General features: G+C 42.1%; 2 protein-coding genes across 2 annotated transcripts; both read right to left on the bottom strand.

Annotated features, from left to right (window-relative positions):
• Nucleotides 1–5,031: 5,031 nt before the first annotated feature.
• Nucleotides 5,032–6,129, bottom strand: LOC144307213 (olfactory receptor 10R2-like). Its single transcript, XM_077886765.1, has one exon. It carries the CDS (start codon nt 6,029–6,031, stop codon nt 5,090–5,092), a length of 942 nt encoding a protein of 313 aa, XP_077742891.1. The 5' UTR covers nt 6,032–6,129; the 3' UTR covers nt 5,032–5,089.
• A 5,720-nt stretch (nt 6,130–11,849) lies between these two features.
• OR10K1 (olfactory receptor family 10 subfamily K member 1) lies at nt 11,850–12,791 on the bottom strand. Its single transcript, XM_077886895.1, has one exon. The coding sequence runs from the start codon at nt 12,789–12,791 to the stop codon at nt 11,850–11,852; it is 942 nt and encodes a 313-aa protein (XP_077743021.1).
• Nucleotides 12,792–17,926: the final 5,135 nt, after the last annotated feature.

Genomic DNA, 17,926 nt, shown 5'->3' with positions numbered 1-17,926 from the left:
TACTGAATGATCTATCTGGGAGGATTTCCCGCATGCACTGGAAAAGAAAGTGTATCCTTGGCAGTGAGGTACAAAGTTCTGTACGCAGGCCCCCTGGTCCTATGGTGTTGCTCCATTTTTCTGTTTCCCTGCCAACATTCTGTCTGAAAGATCCTTTTACGGAGGGTGGGGCACTGATCTCATGTCATTATGTCATTGCTGTCTGTTTCTCACTTCAGATCTGTCAATATTTGTTTTTTCTATTTTGGTGATTTAATGTAAGACGAACATTTTTTATAATTGTGATATCTTCCTGTTAAATTGACACTTTTATCATATACAATGACTTTTTACCTTCTAACAGATTTTTTCTTTTTTTTTTGGTATATATATTTTTTATTGGAGTTCAATTTGCCAAGATATAGCATAACACTCAGTGCTCATCCCATCAAGTGCCCCTTTTTTGATTTGTAGTCAGTCTTGGCTTTGTGGAGAGAACCAGCCCTGTCCTATTGTTGGTTATTAATTTAATGGATTATCTTTTTCCACCTCTTTACCTTTAGTCTATGAGCAGCCTAAAAGTTACAGAAAGTGTCATAGAGGCAGGATATTGTTGGTTCTTCTCTTTTTGCTTTTGTTGTTGTTTTTTGTTTTTGTTTTTTCATTCAACCAGTCTGCCTTTTCTTTAGGACGACTTATTTCCTAGACATTTAAAGTAACTAGGCAAAGACTTATTCTTGCCCTTCGGTTCATTGTTTTCTGACAGTTTTGTAGTTGAGTTCTTCCTTCTTTTCTTCCTCTCTTGCTGTCTTCCTATGGGTACTAATCTTTATGGAAAATAGGGTCACAACTACACTACTGGTGGCGGGGGAAGAGTACATCTGGAATCTAGGAGGGATGGTAGGGCATGTTTCATTACTTCACATACAAAGGCACATTTTGATGGAAACAAACTCACTTAATCAAAGTTGCCAATGACTAGAGCCTTAGAAAATGTGGTAGCTAAGTTCAAAAGAATGTTCAATAGGTGAAAAAAAAACAACACACAAATAGCAATGACAGTCTTGTAATGAATTCCAGAAATGAGGATTGCAGTAGTTGTGTTTTCTTGGTTGCTTAATTACATATATCTTTTCACGTTGAACCATTTCCCTCCTTTCCTAATATGCTAGGCCCTATAAGATGTGTTGCTTCATAATTAAAACTTGAAAGAAGACCATCAGAGATTTTAACGTGGGGCACTCTGTGTCTCCTTTTTAGGAAGATGGATGCAGATACTCATTGTGTGAGGCGTATTAGCATCATATTAATTACTACTGTTTGAAAATGTAAAGTTGAAAAGAAAGGCATGTATGGATGTTGATCATCCAACATGAAAATTGTGTTGGTCATATTTTGTTGACAGTGCGTATACATACACTAAGGGTCTCTCTGCTATAGTCTTTTTTAAGGACAGAAATTGTCAAAATCCTGGAGTCTATCCAGATTCCTTGTGTCAGGGAGCAACTATTCCCCTCTCCTCCAAGGTCTAACTAGCTGGATTAAGAAATGGACATGATACAGGTTGACAGGATAAAATCAGTTAAAATTAGCAGGTGACCATATGGAGAAACCCATAGACATGGAATTCCAAACACAGTCAAGCAAAATGGGGTATATATGTATTTCTGATCTAAGGAGAAGGGTGGGGCTCTGGGAGCAGGGGAAAGAAATGGACTTCATAGGGCAGGAGTAGATGTTTGGTAATTAGATGTTTGCCCTACCTACCAGTGACAGTAAATGCGTCACTCAGATGAAATGTATATGTTAATAACCCTTATTTTGGGAAACACCCCCAATTTGGATTCTTCTGTGTGGTGAAGGGAAGATAAAAGTTTGTCTTGATCTTAGATGCTTGATGTGGCATGGACCTGCTGTGATCCTCTGGGGGAGAGTCTTGCCAAACTAGGTCTGATCTGTTTGACCAAGAAGGGCAATCTCCCTAGAGTGCAAGAGTGTGGCAGGCCAGACAACCAGTGTCTGTGTTGGTTGCCCTCAGCAAGCCTCTCTGTGCTTTTGCTGAGGGTGGGTGAAGGAAATGACACCTCTCAGCTCCTTTGTCACTGGAGAGACAAGTCTGCAAATTCATCCTTTCACACATGTGCTCCAAAAAAGAGTGGACAGTCTCTCTCTGTGCACCTTAGGTGATCCTCAGATCACGCCATCTGCCCCCTGGTGACCAGCTGTTTTCTCTGCAGGAAGACAGCTGCACCCTTGGAGCTCCATCCCAGCCACACTGAGGTATCTATGGAGTTCTATCCCAGCCATGCTGAGGAATCCTAAACTCCAGTCTTTGAGAGCCACTAGTTGCAAACTCATGAATTCAGCCTCCTGCTGTGCTCCTTCCTGAGACATTAACCAATCCTGCTCTTTCCACAGCCTCAAGGGGCCTGATGAGAGGAGGAAGTACAGACACAGTTCTGGGCTGTGACCTGGTTTGCTTTTGGTGGGTTTCCCTCCTTCTACAGACTTCCCAGCTTTTAGCTTTGTTTATCTCCTTAGAATCATTGTTTTAGTCTCTATAACTTTTTTTTTTCATCCTTCCTGTGTATTCCCTTCTCCTGTTTGCTTCTTGATGAGTATGTCTGTGTTTATTGTTTTGGTGGGTTTCAGGAAAGAATATATGTGTTGACCCCAAAAGGTTTATTTAGCATTTACAAATCTATTACAAAATAGATTCCACAACAAGATGTATAAGTCAGTATTGCTAGAAGTATAACAGTGAAGTATTTGAAATCAGCACAATGAATCCATGACGACTTACATAAAAGAAATCACGAACTCTCGTACTCAAATGGTTTAATCACAGAATTCAAATAACATCCCTTGTATGACATGATTTTAATCCAAATAAAATTATATCATAGGGAAAACATTTGGAAAAAGCACAAAATGCAATGGATTCTAAGAATAGAACATGTACCAGTCACATTCTGTCCCTGACAAAGACATAAACCTATAAATAAGTAACAAAAGTTACTTATATATTACCAAGGAAATATCTATAATAAATAAACAATTAATTATTCCTAAAAATATTTTGTCAATAAGTGATATTGGAAACACGTTTGGAAGGAAATAAAAAAGAGCAGAATGGATTAACAGAGATGGCCCACGCCATACTTCCAGAGATAGGCAGCGATTTAAATGCCTTAAGTATTCAATGGTTAAGAATGAAAAAAATATAAAAATATTTGATCCAAAAACCTGAAAAATGAGATAAAAAGGAGGAATACAGGTAATAATTTTTAAATATAAGAGCATTATTGATGATTATACCCTTATTTTTTTAAGATATTTTTATTTGAGGGAAGAGTGAACCACAGAGAGAGCATAAGCAAGGGGACCAGCAGAGGGAGAGGGAGAAGCAGACTCTCCACTGAGCAGGAGCCTGATGTGAGGCTTGATCCCAGAGCCCTGAGATCATGACCTGAGCCTGAGTGAGATAAGTCCATCGGAGAAGGACAAACATTATATGGTCTCATTCATTGGGGAATATAAATAATAGTGAGAGGGAATAGAAGGGAAGGGAGAAGAAATGGGTAGGAAATATCAGAAAGGGAGACAGAACATGAAGACTCCTAACTCTGGGAAATGAACTAGGGGTGGTGAAACGGGAGGAAGGCGGGTGGTGGGGGTGACTGTGCGACGGGCACTGAGGGGGGCACTTGATGGAATGACAATTGGGTGTTATTCTGTATGTTGGCAAATTGAACACTAATAAAAAATAAATTTATTATTAAAGAAAAAAAAGACCTGAGCCTGAGACAAATGCTTACCCAACTGAGCCACTCAGGCACCCTCGATGATACACACTTTAATTTGGAAATCTAAATAAAATTAACAGAGAGAAGTAGTCTCATTTTGCATTCAAGTGAACACTGATGGGCTCTAGCATGTGCAGAGGGCATAAGCAAGAAGACGAGGTGTCTGAAATTCAGGTCATGTAGATCTGGGGAAAGGTCTCAGTGGTCGTAACCACCTCAAACATCTGTGAGCCAAGATTGGAGTCAGTGGATGATACGAGAGACAGAGAGGATGATAATCATAGAATGACGAGCATGTGCCACAGCAAAGGGAAAGCAGCAGGTACCGGTTCAGTGAAGGTGGGGTCCATGAGGGGTACTGAGGAAGGACCTTCTGTACAGGGGACATGAGGGGCAAGATGATCACCAGAGTCAGTCTCTCGTAAAATACCAGCCTGATGACCACTCTGAACTGGGTCCCTCCCTCTTCTGAATGCATTCCATGTGGAACGGCATCGAGACCTCTCCTCCAGCCTTTCTCCAGGGACTGGATGGTGGGTTATTTTCCCCACTCTCTCACGTAGCATATCTGTATGTTCCATAACAAGTAGTTTAAAGGGGTAGTTAGAAAAGGCACCTAAATGGATCATTTTCAGAGATTTGGAAGAATTAAAAGGTCCTTACGAAGATGCACAAAGCCTTGATTACCATGAGCTACACTCTGTGCAGTTGTACATTTTACATGTATTTTCCTTCAAGTTATTCATTAAATACAAACAAAATCCCTGTGACATAAAAAAGGAAAATTATACTATCTTTATGTAACATATTTTAAAATTTAGATTAAGGGAACCATAACTTTCTTAAAGTCATGACTTAACAAGGGTCAGGCTGAAACCTTCTGATTCCTTAGTGCAGTATGACTTCCATGTCATCCCTCACATCTAAGTCACCTTCAGACTCAAGCATGTCCTTTTAAGCTGGTCATAACTTTAAAGAAAGAGCACAATCACAGCTTGGGTCAAATGAGCGAAAGAATGAGCAGGAGATACAGGCTTTTAAGAGCCTTTTGAGAACCCGAAGTCAAGAGGAGGAAAGGAGAAGGAGGAGAGCTGCAGATGCATTCTATCCCCCTTTCATCCTTACACCAGCATTGTTTTTTCCTATTACCTGCTTTACCTAAGAGAACATTTAGACCCTGCAACATCACACAAGTGGTCCAAGGCCACACGTTATACTGACATTTGTTTGCAGAAGCTATCATGACTTGAACACTTAGTGACACATTCCACTCAAACGTGTGGGGACTGTTGAAAACTGTCCAACTATAAAGTCTTAAGAGAAACCGCAGTCTTCCCAATCACTTTCCGAATGGCCAGCTGTACATCTTTGTTCCTAAGGCTGTATACCATAGGGTTCAACAGTGGGGTGATGATAGTGTAGGTCACTGTCACCAGCCTGTCTTTACCTGATGAGGATTTGGCTGAGGGCCGCAGGTAGACGGAGGAGGCACAGCCATAGTGGACGATGACCACAATAAGATGGGAGGCGCAGGTGGAGAAGGCTTTTCGTTTGCCATCAGCAGATGGGATCTTCAGGATGGTGCGGACAATGAAGCCATAAGAGATGCAGATGAAGATCAAAGGCACAACAAGCACCAGGACACCACAGACGAAGATGACCAGCTCGTTGATGTAGGTTTCAGCACAGGCAAGTCGGATGACTGGGGAGATGTCACAGAAGTAGTGGTTGACCCTGTTGGAGCCACAGAAAGGGAGGCTGAAGACCAACGTTGTTGCCACCAGAGATACCAGGAAGCCACTGATAATACAAGTTGCTGCCAGCTGTGCACACACCCTCCAGCTCATGAGAACGGGGTAGCGCAAAGGCTGGCAGATGGCAGTGTAGCGGTCATAACCCATAACTCCCAGAAGCAGGCAGTTCGTGACAGCAAAGCCAAGGAAGAAGAACATCTGTGTGGCACAGCTGGTGAAGGAGAGTGTCCTGAGGACAGAGAGCAGGTTAATAAGCATCTTGGGCAGGATAACAATTGTGTAGAAGACTTCCGAGGTGGACAGGACACAGAGAAAGAAGTACATGGGCGTGTGGAGGCTGCGGTCCAGGCGGATGACGGAGATGATGGTGAAGTTTCCACTCAGGATGATCAAGTAGAGGCCGAGAAAGAGCACAAAGAGCACAGGTTGCAATTCTCCAAAGCTGGAGAAACCGAGCAGCAGGAACTCAGTGACCCGGGAAGAATTGGCCATGGAGGGTGGACTCCTAGGGACAAAGCCAGTGTGATCACGTCCAGAGATCTTGGGATGGAGGAACAGAGAGACTTTCCTTCCTAACGTAGCTGCGCTGTCTGGCTGGTGTGAGTGAGAACAGGTGGCAGGACAGAGAAGGAAAAGGATCACAAATTGACCAAAAATTAGCTTGAATTAGTATGACACCCATGGTGCCATTTTATCTGCAATGATTGTAGCAGTGAGTTTGGGTAAGTGTTCACACGAAGGGATTGGTATTTGCTCACATAAAGCCTATCTTCTAGCCCCCGCTCCAATCCTCCAGATTTACTCAGTCTCCACTTAATTCTTGGGTAATCTAATATTTTTAGAAAACTTTATCTTAACTAGGATTTCCTGTGGTCATAGTTTTATCCCTATTGCTAATACACATATTCCATTTGCAACAGCTCCAATATCTGAGGATTATCCTCCCGCCCTCTTTTGACACATTCCTCATGTAGGGAAACAGCCTTCATCTGTCTTGGTGTCTCTGCCATCGTCGGAAGCATGCAGCTCCGTATCAGTACTAACCTTTACCCCATTCCCATGTCCTCACTCCTGCATTATTTACAAATTGAGGCAATCTCACTCTGTGTCTCACACTTTTCCCAAACGTACCTTTCTGCTCATAACTAACGGTGGATTCCTTCACATGTGCTTTAGCATGGAGAACCTTTGAACAATCGTGTCATTGTTATCCTACCTTCTAAATCTGGGAATCGTCCGTGCCTTATGCTGTGGGTGTTGTCTTTTTCTCCTTGTAATGGGACCTTCTGCAGATTCTCAGTTAAAGCAACAAGTGCACATTGAGTCCCCCCCTATAACTTCTAATCTGTCACTTTCTCTTGGGTTCCTTAGAATCTCCTTGGTCACTAGCCTTAAGTGTTTGTCTTCAACGTCACAACTTGTCAATCGCCAGACATACAGCAGCATCTCATCTACACCACGTGCCTGAAAGCTTGCTGAAGAAATAAGTGACCTATAATCCCAGGGTTTCTTCTAAATTATTTCTGACCACCCCAGAAGTTTGAGTCCTGAGTTTTTCCAAACTTGTTCCCTTAATATCATGTACAATGCAATTTTTCCCTCTGCTTCTACATTTTGGGATAAAACAATCTCTAATGTCATTCTCTACACGGAGAGACAAAAGATCCTTAAAAATTTCTGCTTTTCTGGAGTACCTGATTGGTGCAGGTGGTTAAGTGCCCAGTCAGGTCATGATCCAGGGCCCTTGATGGAGCCCTGTGTCAGGCTCCTGCTCAGCAGGGCAGCCGGTTTCTCCCTCTCCCTCAGCCCTTCCCTTATTTGTGATCTCTGTCTATCACTCACTCTTTCCGAAATAAATAAAATATTTTTAAAAAGAATTGCTGCTTTTCTGACTCTCACTTGGTTTCCTCCATTGTATCAAAGTGCCAAACTTTTACATTTCAGCTGAAATAGCACTCTGTGAGTCTAAAAGACTTTTGCAAAGAACCAGACTTCTTCTATCAATGCTTACTCCTTTGCTAAGACTAAGGTAGAGCCCAATTTGAAATGGACCCAAAATCAAGAGCTTTCAGTCCTATTCTAGCCTCTTTGAAGTGCCCATCTCTAAACTTTACATATAATGAAAACACACCTTGCATTGGACTGGAACAAAGTCCTCACCAGTGCTCCTCCAGAGATGTCATCTCCACCTTTCCAGTGTCCTGGTCTCTGTCCTTTGAGTTTGTTCTTTTATAGGACCTTCCCCGGGAAGAGCAGTGACCTGTTATGCAGGGAGGGTTGGGGTTTGTGAAGGAAAGACAGGCCCTGTTACTGGGTGACCCTTGTGTGACTCTCCCCCACAGCACTCACACGACATCACCTACTTTCTATCTGTTATCTATCTATCTATCTATCTATCTATCTATCTATCTATCTATCGAAGGGAGGAACAGCAGATGGATAGAGCCAAAGAGAATCCTAAGCAGACTCCCTGCTGAGAGTGGAGGCTGACAGAGGATTCCGTTCCATGACCCTGAAATCATGACCTAAGCTCAAACAAGAGTCAGATGCTTAACTGACTAAGCCACTCATGCACCCCTCATTTTTTCCTTTCTATATCGAATTCTGTACCGCTCCTATGAAGCAATGAAGCATATTCTATGTCCTTGCCTTTTAGTGGCCTCCATCTCTACCCCACAGTTTCCACCATCCAGTTGTCCTTTCTGACACATCAAATTTCCCACTTCTGATCATAGTGGGATAAGTAGATCACTGACCAATGAGAAAACTCAACAACGTATATTTTGCCATACAAGAAATGCTTGGATGGTCATTATTCTTCTCAATTAGGAAATGAAATTCCCTAAATAAAAATAAAAATTTTATAATCCTTCAAATCATAGAGCTTGTGTGCAGTGACATGCAGTCCTCTTTATTTTCAGACACTTCTGCAACGCTTCTATGCAGTTTTCTAGGTGAGATTTGCCAAAAGTGTCTTGAAATAAAGAAAGAAGAACCAGCATTCTCCTTTCAACTTTTATAAACTCAGTTTCCTTACATAAGGAAACTGCCTACATGACTCCACAGAAAACTATCACCTGTGCCTCTTCTCCGTGGGCAGTTTGGCTAATGTCTCAATGAGCATCATCAAGGGTGCTTTTCCATCCTGCACTGGCATGACCTCAGTGCCTTGTTGGTAACCGAGATCCCCTCCTCCATAGGGAGCTAATTACCGTATTGTGCCCAATGCTTGTCCATAATTTCCCCAATTAGCAAGTAGATCTATGGTAACACACTCAGAGAGTTTGTTGGCCAAAGAGAAGACCGTTTCTCATACACCATGGGGATTAGTCAGTTTTCCCAAAACATTCTCTGGGGAATCATTGAACGCTGGAAGTTTTCTGGGTGCCATTTGTTAAACCAAACGACAATGGAAGGGCCTCCTTAGAGCTTCCCTGCCTAATGACTCTAAATTTTCATCCTCGGGTTGGAAGAAGATGTGAATTTTGCATTCTCATTTCTGACGTCTGTAAGAGGGGAAGCAAGTAGAAATAAAGGACAGAATATTAGAACGGCAGAGCCAGCTTAAGTGTTTCAGACTCATGGGAAACATACTTGATCCTAGAATAGAATGTGACCATAATTAGTACTTGTTCAATAAATATTTAAAAAAAATTTTAATAATAAACATATAATTAATAAATTAAAGTTAAATAAAAATGAGATTATGGAGAAAAATGAGGAGATGCACTAGTATGGGTAGGTTTTAGCTGACTCATCTCCTTCGGTAGATGGTCCTCCTGTTTTCAGATTGCATATCTATTTCCTCTCCCAGTGAGTGGAGACACTGGGGCCAATAATAGGGCAAATGCTAGACACTGATGGAAATGACTCAAAAGACTAAAAGTAGAAAGATAGGAAATAATGCCCAGCATTCACAAACCAAACGAGGAAGGGAAGGATCTTGATATTTGGCAGTTTAATATTCAGACCTAAAGTGGTGTTTGGGTAGCTCCATCGGTTAAGCTTCCAACTTATGGTTTTGGTTAAGGTCATGATTTCATGTGTCATGTGATTGAAATCTTAATTGGGCTGTGCACTCAGTGGGAGTCTTAGCTTGAAGTCTCTCCCTCAGCCCCTCCCTTACAGGCATGGGAAGGTATGTGTGAGGGTGCATGCTCTCTCTAGAATAATTTTTAAAATATTAAAAAAAATGATTCAGACCAGGAGTATTAAATGAACAACAAAGGTCAGTAAGAAAAAGTCATTTTCCTGCTAATGACTATGATTCACAGTGAAATTATAATCAATATGAATTTACATCCCCTCAAGTAACAGAGGTGCAACCTTCATAAGGAAGAAACAGTAAAATGTTGCAAGGAGACACACTTATAATGGAGAACTTTCATAAACCACTCTGCTCAAACAGGTCAGGAAGAAAAATATAGCTAAGAATATAGAAGGTTAAGGCTCATACTAGTGAAGCATATCTGGTGAGTACTTATCGGAATTGTGTTCTAATGAAAGAGTACACATGTTCTTTTCAAGGCACATGAAGAAAGTATGAATATTGGCTGTGTATCAGGTCACAATAAAAACTGGAACAAAGGTCACAGAGTGGTTAAGAATGCAACCAATCATCTTAATCCCAGCATAATAAGCTATCAATGAGGACCAAAGTAAAGAGAATTTTAAAATCTATTAAGTAATTGTTGGGTCAAAAGGGCAAAATGCACTAAGTTTCACTAGATAATATCAAATACAATATGTGTAGCAAAAATATTTGGGTTAAGTTTAAAGCAGAGATGAGAGGATATTTCATATATATAAGTTATATATATATATATCTTAAGCATATACATATACATACTCTTGCTTTTGTTGAAAGCATCAGTATGTAAAATAGAACAGCAAACTAAAAGAAAATTCATAAGAAAAGTAACACAATACACAGATAAAAACAAAAATGTAAAAAATAATAGTACAAAAAACAAATAAAATTAAAAACATGATAGGGGGAAAAAACTAGAATGCATCCATTCATTCACCCATACATTAACTCTTGGACAACAACAGACAAAACAAACTACCACAATATGAACCAGAAAAAAATTTTTAAAGCACAAATGTAAATAGCATATGATGCCATAGGAAAGAAAGATTTCTAAGAAATATTTAAATGTCAAATATATCGTACATATTTTACGAAGAATTTTGAAAGTCTACATGAATTCAATAATCTTGTAGAACACTAAATTCTGTATTTGATCCACTAAAAATAAAATAGTTATAAAAGTCAATTTTCTTACAAGAAAGAGAGGACATTACCGCAGGGTCATGCCTAAGAAGATACTGTGCCAGTATTGTTTTACAGAATTTCAACTTATTTACACACATGAGATGATTCAACCCAACATATAGTAGCTATTCAATAAATAATTCTTTAGGTAAAAGAGTAAATCCCCTTTCAAACTTCAACACACATAACATAAAAAAAACCTGTGACTATGGCAATAAAATATAAAAACTCTGGGGATCCCTGGGTAGATCAACGGTTTAGCGCCTGCCTTCGTCCCAGGGCATGATCCTGGAGACCCAGGATCGAGTCCCACATCGGGCTCCCTGCGTGGAGCCTGCTTCTCCCTCTGCCTGTGTCTCTGCCTCTGTGTGTGTGTGTGTGTGTGTGTGTGTGTGTGTGTGTGTGTCTCGTGAATAAATAAATAAAATCTTAAAAAAATAAAAATAAATAAAATAAAATAAAATATAAAAACTTTGAATGCTTAGAAAAAATAAATCACTGAGGGAAAACATTAGACACTAACCTTAAAGATAATGACAGATTCTCTGAGTAGTAACAAACAACATATGACTGTATAACATGAAATATTTATTCCTAGAGAAGTACAGTTAAAGATCTTAGAAAACAAACAACTGGGAAATTTCTCAAAAGCGTCAGAATGTTGTAGTGGCTGGGTGTTACAGTGGGTTGAGTGTCTGATTCTTGCTTGCAGATTAAGGTATGATCTCAGGATTTGGATCAAGTCTCACCTCAGACTCTACTCTGGAAGGAATCTGCTAGTCCCTATCCCTCTGCTTCTCTTATCTCTCTCCAAGAAGAATAAATATAAAATGTTAAAAAATTATTGAAATGTTAATACAAACTTAGGAAAAGCTGCTAGAGGAAATAATTATTATTTTTTTATTATTTTTTTAGAGGAAATAATTAAAACACTACAGTAGGAGAGACTATAGGCATACAATTGATACAATCAAAGTGACATAAAAGGCATACATTCACTGACCAGTTAAAAATTCATGGTATCAAATTAATTTAGTGAAGAGGATACAAAGTCTGGCCCATTACTCTTCGAAAGGCTGCCTTGAATTCCTGGTTCCTCAGGCTATAAATCATTGGATTGAAGAGTGGAGTGAGGATGGTGTAGGACACAGATATGAGCGTGTCCTGACTTGAAGAGTAGCTGGATTTGGGCCTTAAGTAGATGAAAGAGGCACAACCGTAATGCACAGTAACCACAATGAGGTGGGAGGCACAGGTGGAGAAGGCCTTGTACCTGCCGGTGGAGGATGGGATCTTCAAAATGGCAGAAATGATGCGGATGTAAGAGACCAGGATGAGGAGGAGGGGGACGACCAACACACACACACCAATCATGAATATGACCAACTGACTGAGGCGCGAGTGATGGGACGCCACCTTGAGGACAGGAGAGATGTCGCAGAAGTAGTGATGCAGCTGGTTGGAGGAGAGGAAGGGCAGGTGAAACACCAGGGAGGTGACAATCTGGGCAATAGTCAAGCCACAGGCACAGGCAGCAGCCACGAGTCCCACACACACCCGAGGTCCCATGAGCTCTGTGTAGCGCAGAGGGTTACAGATGGCCACGTAGCGGTCATACCCCATGGCTGCCAGCAGGAAGGAGTGAGAGCAGCCGAGGAAGAGGAAGGTGAACATCTGGATGGCACAGCCCACGAAGGAGATGGTCTTCTTCTGGGCCAGCAGGTCCACCAGCATCTTGGGGACGATGACAAAGGTGTAGCAGGTCTCGGAGCAGGAGAGGACGGCCAGGAAGAAGTACATGGGGGTGTGCAGGGCTCTGTCCAGCACGATGGTGGAAATGATGATGGCATTGGTGCCCAGAGTGAACAGGTAGAGGGGCAGGAAGGCGACGAAGAGCAGCCGCTGCAGCCCGGCCAGAGAAGAGAAGCCAAGGAAGATGAACTCCCTCACCAGGGTCTCGTTGCCCCGCTCCATGCAGAGCACCCCTAGAGAGGAGACCCCAGGACAGAGACAGAGGCCAGGATCCAGGAAGGGGAGCAGGAATGGGCAGGACAATCACACAGGGTCTGCAGGCAGCCCAACCCTTCATGCCTCCCCAGAAAGGTCTGTGAAGAAAAGACCTAAGGCTCCATAGACAACAGAGGACCTGATGGGCAATGGGGAGGCTTTCCCGAAGGCCACGACCATGGTCTCTAGCCAAGGATTACGCATCTGTCTCACTGGTTTCACTCACATCTCACTGAGGAATTCTTGTGTTGTCTTGCTCACTACAAGCCTAAGGAAACTAGCTCTGCAAAAGGGGAAAAATAGGTCCAATTCCAGCCGTCTGCACTGGGTCAGAATGTGCAATGAGGAATGAGTGGTGTTCGGAAACCACATGGGACCTCGGTGTAGCCAACTGTAAAATGGGAAGGGAGAGGAAGAGTTAGGTTTAGGTGACCTCCAGCAAACGTGGGAAGGACGTCATGACCATGTCAGTTCTTCATGTCAACAACCTATGGCAGTAACACAAAATCCAAGGAAGCAACACGGTTAGTGTCATGCCTGACAGACTGACTAAGAGGAGGGAGTGACCCTCCTGGAGGCTCCACACTGGCAGCCTTGACAAAAAGTGGAATGCCAGAAAACACCAATTTAAGGACAAATGTCCCCGGTTCCACAAAGAGGAAGCACCAGGGAGGTAGAAAGAGACTCATTACCTTGGTGGCATTTGCAGCTCACCTCCCTTTTCTGATTGTGCCTCTGGAAAACCCCAAGAACGGAATTTTCCAAAAATGGCTCAGAGCTCATCAAAGAGCATTTGAAAGACTGGGGGACAATTGGTCCGTTTTCCAGGTACCGGTACTCGGACGATCCGCAGACTTGATGTCTCTTCAATATTGTTAGACCAACAAGTTGATTATGTCAACACTGTAAGATTCCCTTTGCACATTCTGCTCCTAAACACAGTCTACAAGTTGCTAGAAAGCAGGGTTTCCAGAGTCACTCTTAGGACTCACATCAGATAATTTTGCATAGATGTAACTCCCAATTGTCCAAGCCTACAAAGTAAAGATAGTGTTTTCTATGCAAAGTCACTTAGCCTTTATTTATTGGCTGCATCCGGTCTTTATTTACACACTTTTCTGATGTACGTGTTCAATAAATGGTGCTGGGAAAATTGGACATCCACATGCAGAAGAATGAAACTAGACCACTCTCTTGCACCAGACACAAAGATAAACTCAAAATGGATGAAAGATCTAAATGTGAGACAAGATTCCATCAGAATCCTAGAGGAGAACACAGGCAACACCCTTTTTGAACTCGGCCACAGTCACTTCTTGCAAGATACATCCACGAAGTCAAAAGAAACAAAAGCACAAATGAACTATTGGGACTTCATCGAGATAAGAAGCGTTTGCACAGCAAAGGATACAGTCAACAAAACTAAAAGACAACCTACAGAATGGGAGAAGATATTTGCAAATGACGTATCAGATAAAGGGCTAGTTTCCAAGATCTATAAGAACTTATTAAACTCAACAGCAAAGAAACAAACAATCCAATCATGAAATGGGCAGAAGACATGAACAGAAATCTCACAGGGGAAGACATAGACGTGGCCAACAAGCACATGAGAAAATGCTCTGCATCACTTGCCATCAGGGAAATACAAATCAAAACCACAATGAGATACCACCTCACACCAGTGAGAATGGGGAAAATTAACAAGGCAGGAAACCACAAATGTTGGAGAGGATGCGGAGAAAAGGGAACCCTCTTACACTGTTGGTGGGAATGTGACCTGGTGCAGCCACTCTGGAAAACTGTGTGGAGGTTCCTCAAAGAGTTAAAAATAGACCTGCCCTAAGACCCAGCAATTGCACTGTTGGGGATTTACCCCAAAGATACAGATGCAATGAAATGCAGGGACACCTGCACCCCGATGTTTCTAGCAGGAATGTCCACAACAGCCAAACTGTGGAAGGAGCCTCGGTGTCCATCGAAAGATGAATGGATAAAGAAGATGTGGTTTATGTATACAATGGAATATTCCTCAGCCATTAGAAATGACAAATACCCACCATTTGCTTCAACGTGGATGGAACTGGAGGGTATTATGCTGAGTGAAGTAAGTCAATCGGAGAAGGACAAACATTATATGTTCTCATTCATTTGGGGAATATAAATAATAGTGAAAGGGAATAAAAGGGAAGGGAGAAAAATGTGTGGGAAATATCAGAAAGGGAGACAGAACATGAGAGACTCCTAACTCAGGTAAAAGAACTAGGGGTGATGGAAGGGGAGGAGGGCGGGGTGTGGGGGTGAATGGGTGACGGGCACTGAGGGGGGCACTTGACAGGATGAGCACTGGTGTTATTCTGTATGTTGGCAAATTGAACACCAATAAAAAATAAATTTATTATAAAAAATATAAATAAATAAATAAATAAATAAGTAAATAAATAAATAAATAAATAAACAAACTAACATCATCTAGTGAGGAATCATTTGCACCGTCTACCAGAATTTTCCATTTTTACATTCTTCTAGCCAATAACAAATTTAGATTCTGGATATACCTTAAATGTATATTTAATTAAATATTCGGAACTTTCCTTTTTTCTTTTAAAGATTTGTGTGTGTGTGTGAGAGAGAGAGAGAGAAGGAGAGACAGAGAGAGCACACAAGTGGTAGGTGCACAGGAAGGGAGAGAGATATTACCTGGATTCGTGATAAGCATGGGGTCTCAGGCTTTGTCTGACCCCGGGTCCCTGAGATCATGACCTCAGCCAAAACCTAGAGTCAGATGCTTAACCTACAGCATCAGCCAGGTGCCTCTAATGATGAGAAAGTTCTAAAACTCATTGTATTCATCCCTAGAAACAGGGAGATAAATTTTTTTTCTTCTTCCTTACTACCTCGAAACGGGTCCTAAACTCAATACTTATAGTTATTCATGTACTTGAAGTTAATATGAAATACACAGGCTGGTTTTAAAGTGCTTTAACAATTTAAATTTAAAGTGCTTTAACAAATAATAGGCATTTTCATTATGTACCTGCAAAGATATTTCTGATAAAATATAAGATATGATTGTACTATGTCGGTCTCCATAGATACATCTGCATGTGGATAATAGCCGTATGTTTTCTATATTTAGAAAAACAAACCAGTGTGTTTACATAACAGCCTCACAAGGAAAATGGATTTTTATCTGTTAAGACCCTGAGGCAAATGGACATTTATCCTCATAGCTCATTTTGTCCTAGCTCTTTCCACTGATTTTTCTCATCTCCTTTTACATAATCCACATCTAACCCCCACACCCCCAATTTTGTGGGTGTGACATGTGGAGTAGAACACAGAGGCTGGAAGTCCCTCGATTCTGAAGGAATACCTGGATCTACACAAACCCAAAATAATTATCTAAATTATTTTTCACTCCGACCCATGACACAGCTGACTGGATTGTGAGATTGGTGTATCTGCCCTCCTTGTGGTGTTTGAGAACCCACAAGCACCATCCAGCTGAGGAGGCAGCCCTCGTCTGCTCAAGAAAACATCGGGACCAGCACAGTGAGCTCAAACTCTGCTATGCATAGAAAGATGTAAGAGCAGAAACATGAATAAGATCTTCCTGCCAAAAGCCCAAGGCCATCAACTTAAGGTCAAAGACCCCTGCATTTGACAGGACAAGATCTCTATGTTAAGTCTAGGTTTGGGTGACTTTGAACAAGACACTTCATTTAAGGCACACATAAGTGAGGCTGTTCCATCTCCTTATTCTAAAACTAAAGTGGCCCGGGTCTGTAAGGACTGTAATAAACTGGCCAGATGTGTGGGAAAGTCCTTCAGCAGAAGGGCCTTGAACACTAGCTTGCAGGAGACCTGGCTTAGGGCACCAGTGGAGTACTGACCCCAAGAGTCTTTCAGTTCAGGAAGTTGAAGACTCTGTAAATGATGATCCCGGAGGGCCCTTATCTGCTAGAACCTGTGGGGGGCATTCAGGTTAATACTCGAAGAGATGGCACTTGCACACCCGAGTTTTCTGACCCCTTAGATGCCCTGTTGGGATAGTAGGTACACGGAATTTAAATAGTAACTCAGGAGAAGAGGGTACTGGGTACCGGCAAAAGGGACCAAAACTAAATATTTAACACTTTGGAGATATTCAGCTATTTATCTGAGGAAAAGCATCAATCGGTAAAGGGAGACAAATTCTGTAGGCAGCATCAAAGAGCAAAGAAGTAAAATTTCTATCTTTCTAGGTGCACACAAAGACCATGAACATGCATATTGAAATGAGTCTGAGCATGGGATGTCAATTATAAATCAAAAGAGATTCCACGGGATCCCTGGGTGGAGCAGAGGTTTGGCGCCTGCCTTTGGCCCAGGGCACGATCCTGGAGACCTGGGATCGAATCCCAAGTCGGGCTCCCAGTGCATGGAGCCTGCTTCTCCCTCTGCCTATGTCTCTGCCTCTCTCTCTCTCTCTCTCTCTCTCTCTCTGTGTGACTATCATAAATAAATAAAAAAAAAATTTAAAAAAAAAAAAAAAAGAGATTCCACGAGTACCCAGTAGGGAGAAAAATGGACATTCAGGATCTGTTTCTGTTCACCCAGGAGTCAAGCAACCAAAAAGACATGAAATGAAAGTCTAGCTGGGAACAAAGCTGAGGCAGTCTGAACATCCTGAAATTCAGAGAACTCTATGGCCCACACCCAAACACTCCTCAGACCTTGAGTTAAAAGTGGCCCCTGGTTCTCTTCTCAACCCTGCCTCTCCTGCACCTGCCATCACGGATCTCCTGGAGGGGCTCGACGTCCACAACACGACCCATCCCTCAGGCCCACACCCCACACAGCCCTAGACCCCACCGCTACCTGCTGTTCGGCAAGTACCCACAGGGCTTTCCTCCTTTCAATTCAGACAGAAGGAGCTACTCAGTATCTGGGATCCCTTGCCAAGTGGATTCTCAGCCAAAGCTCAGAAACCGACCACAGGACAGCAGGAGGCAGGGAATGTGCCCTGGAGTAGACGCTCTCATCTGCATCAACAGAGGAAGCCTCTGCCTCCATCAGGCCCATGGGCCCCTCCAGCCAAACTCACGGTCTGTGGAGGT

This window comes from Canis aureus, chromosome 38 (assembly GCF_053574225.1).
Source record: "Canis aureus isolate CA01 chromosome 38, VMU_Caureus_v.1.0, whole genome shotgun sequence".
Taxonomy (NCBI): domain Eukaryota; kingdom Metazoa; phylum Chordata; class Mammalia; order Carnivora; family Canidae; genus Canis; species Canis aureus.
Note: the sequence above shows the minus strand (reverse complement) of the source record. Positions and strands in the feature narration are given on the sequence as shown.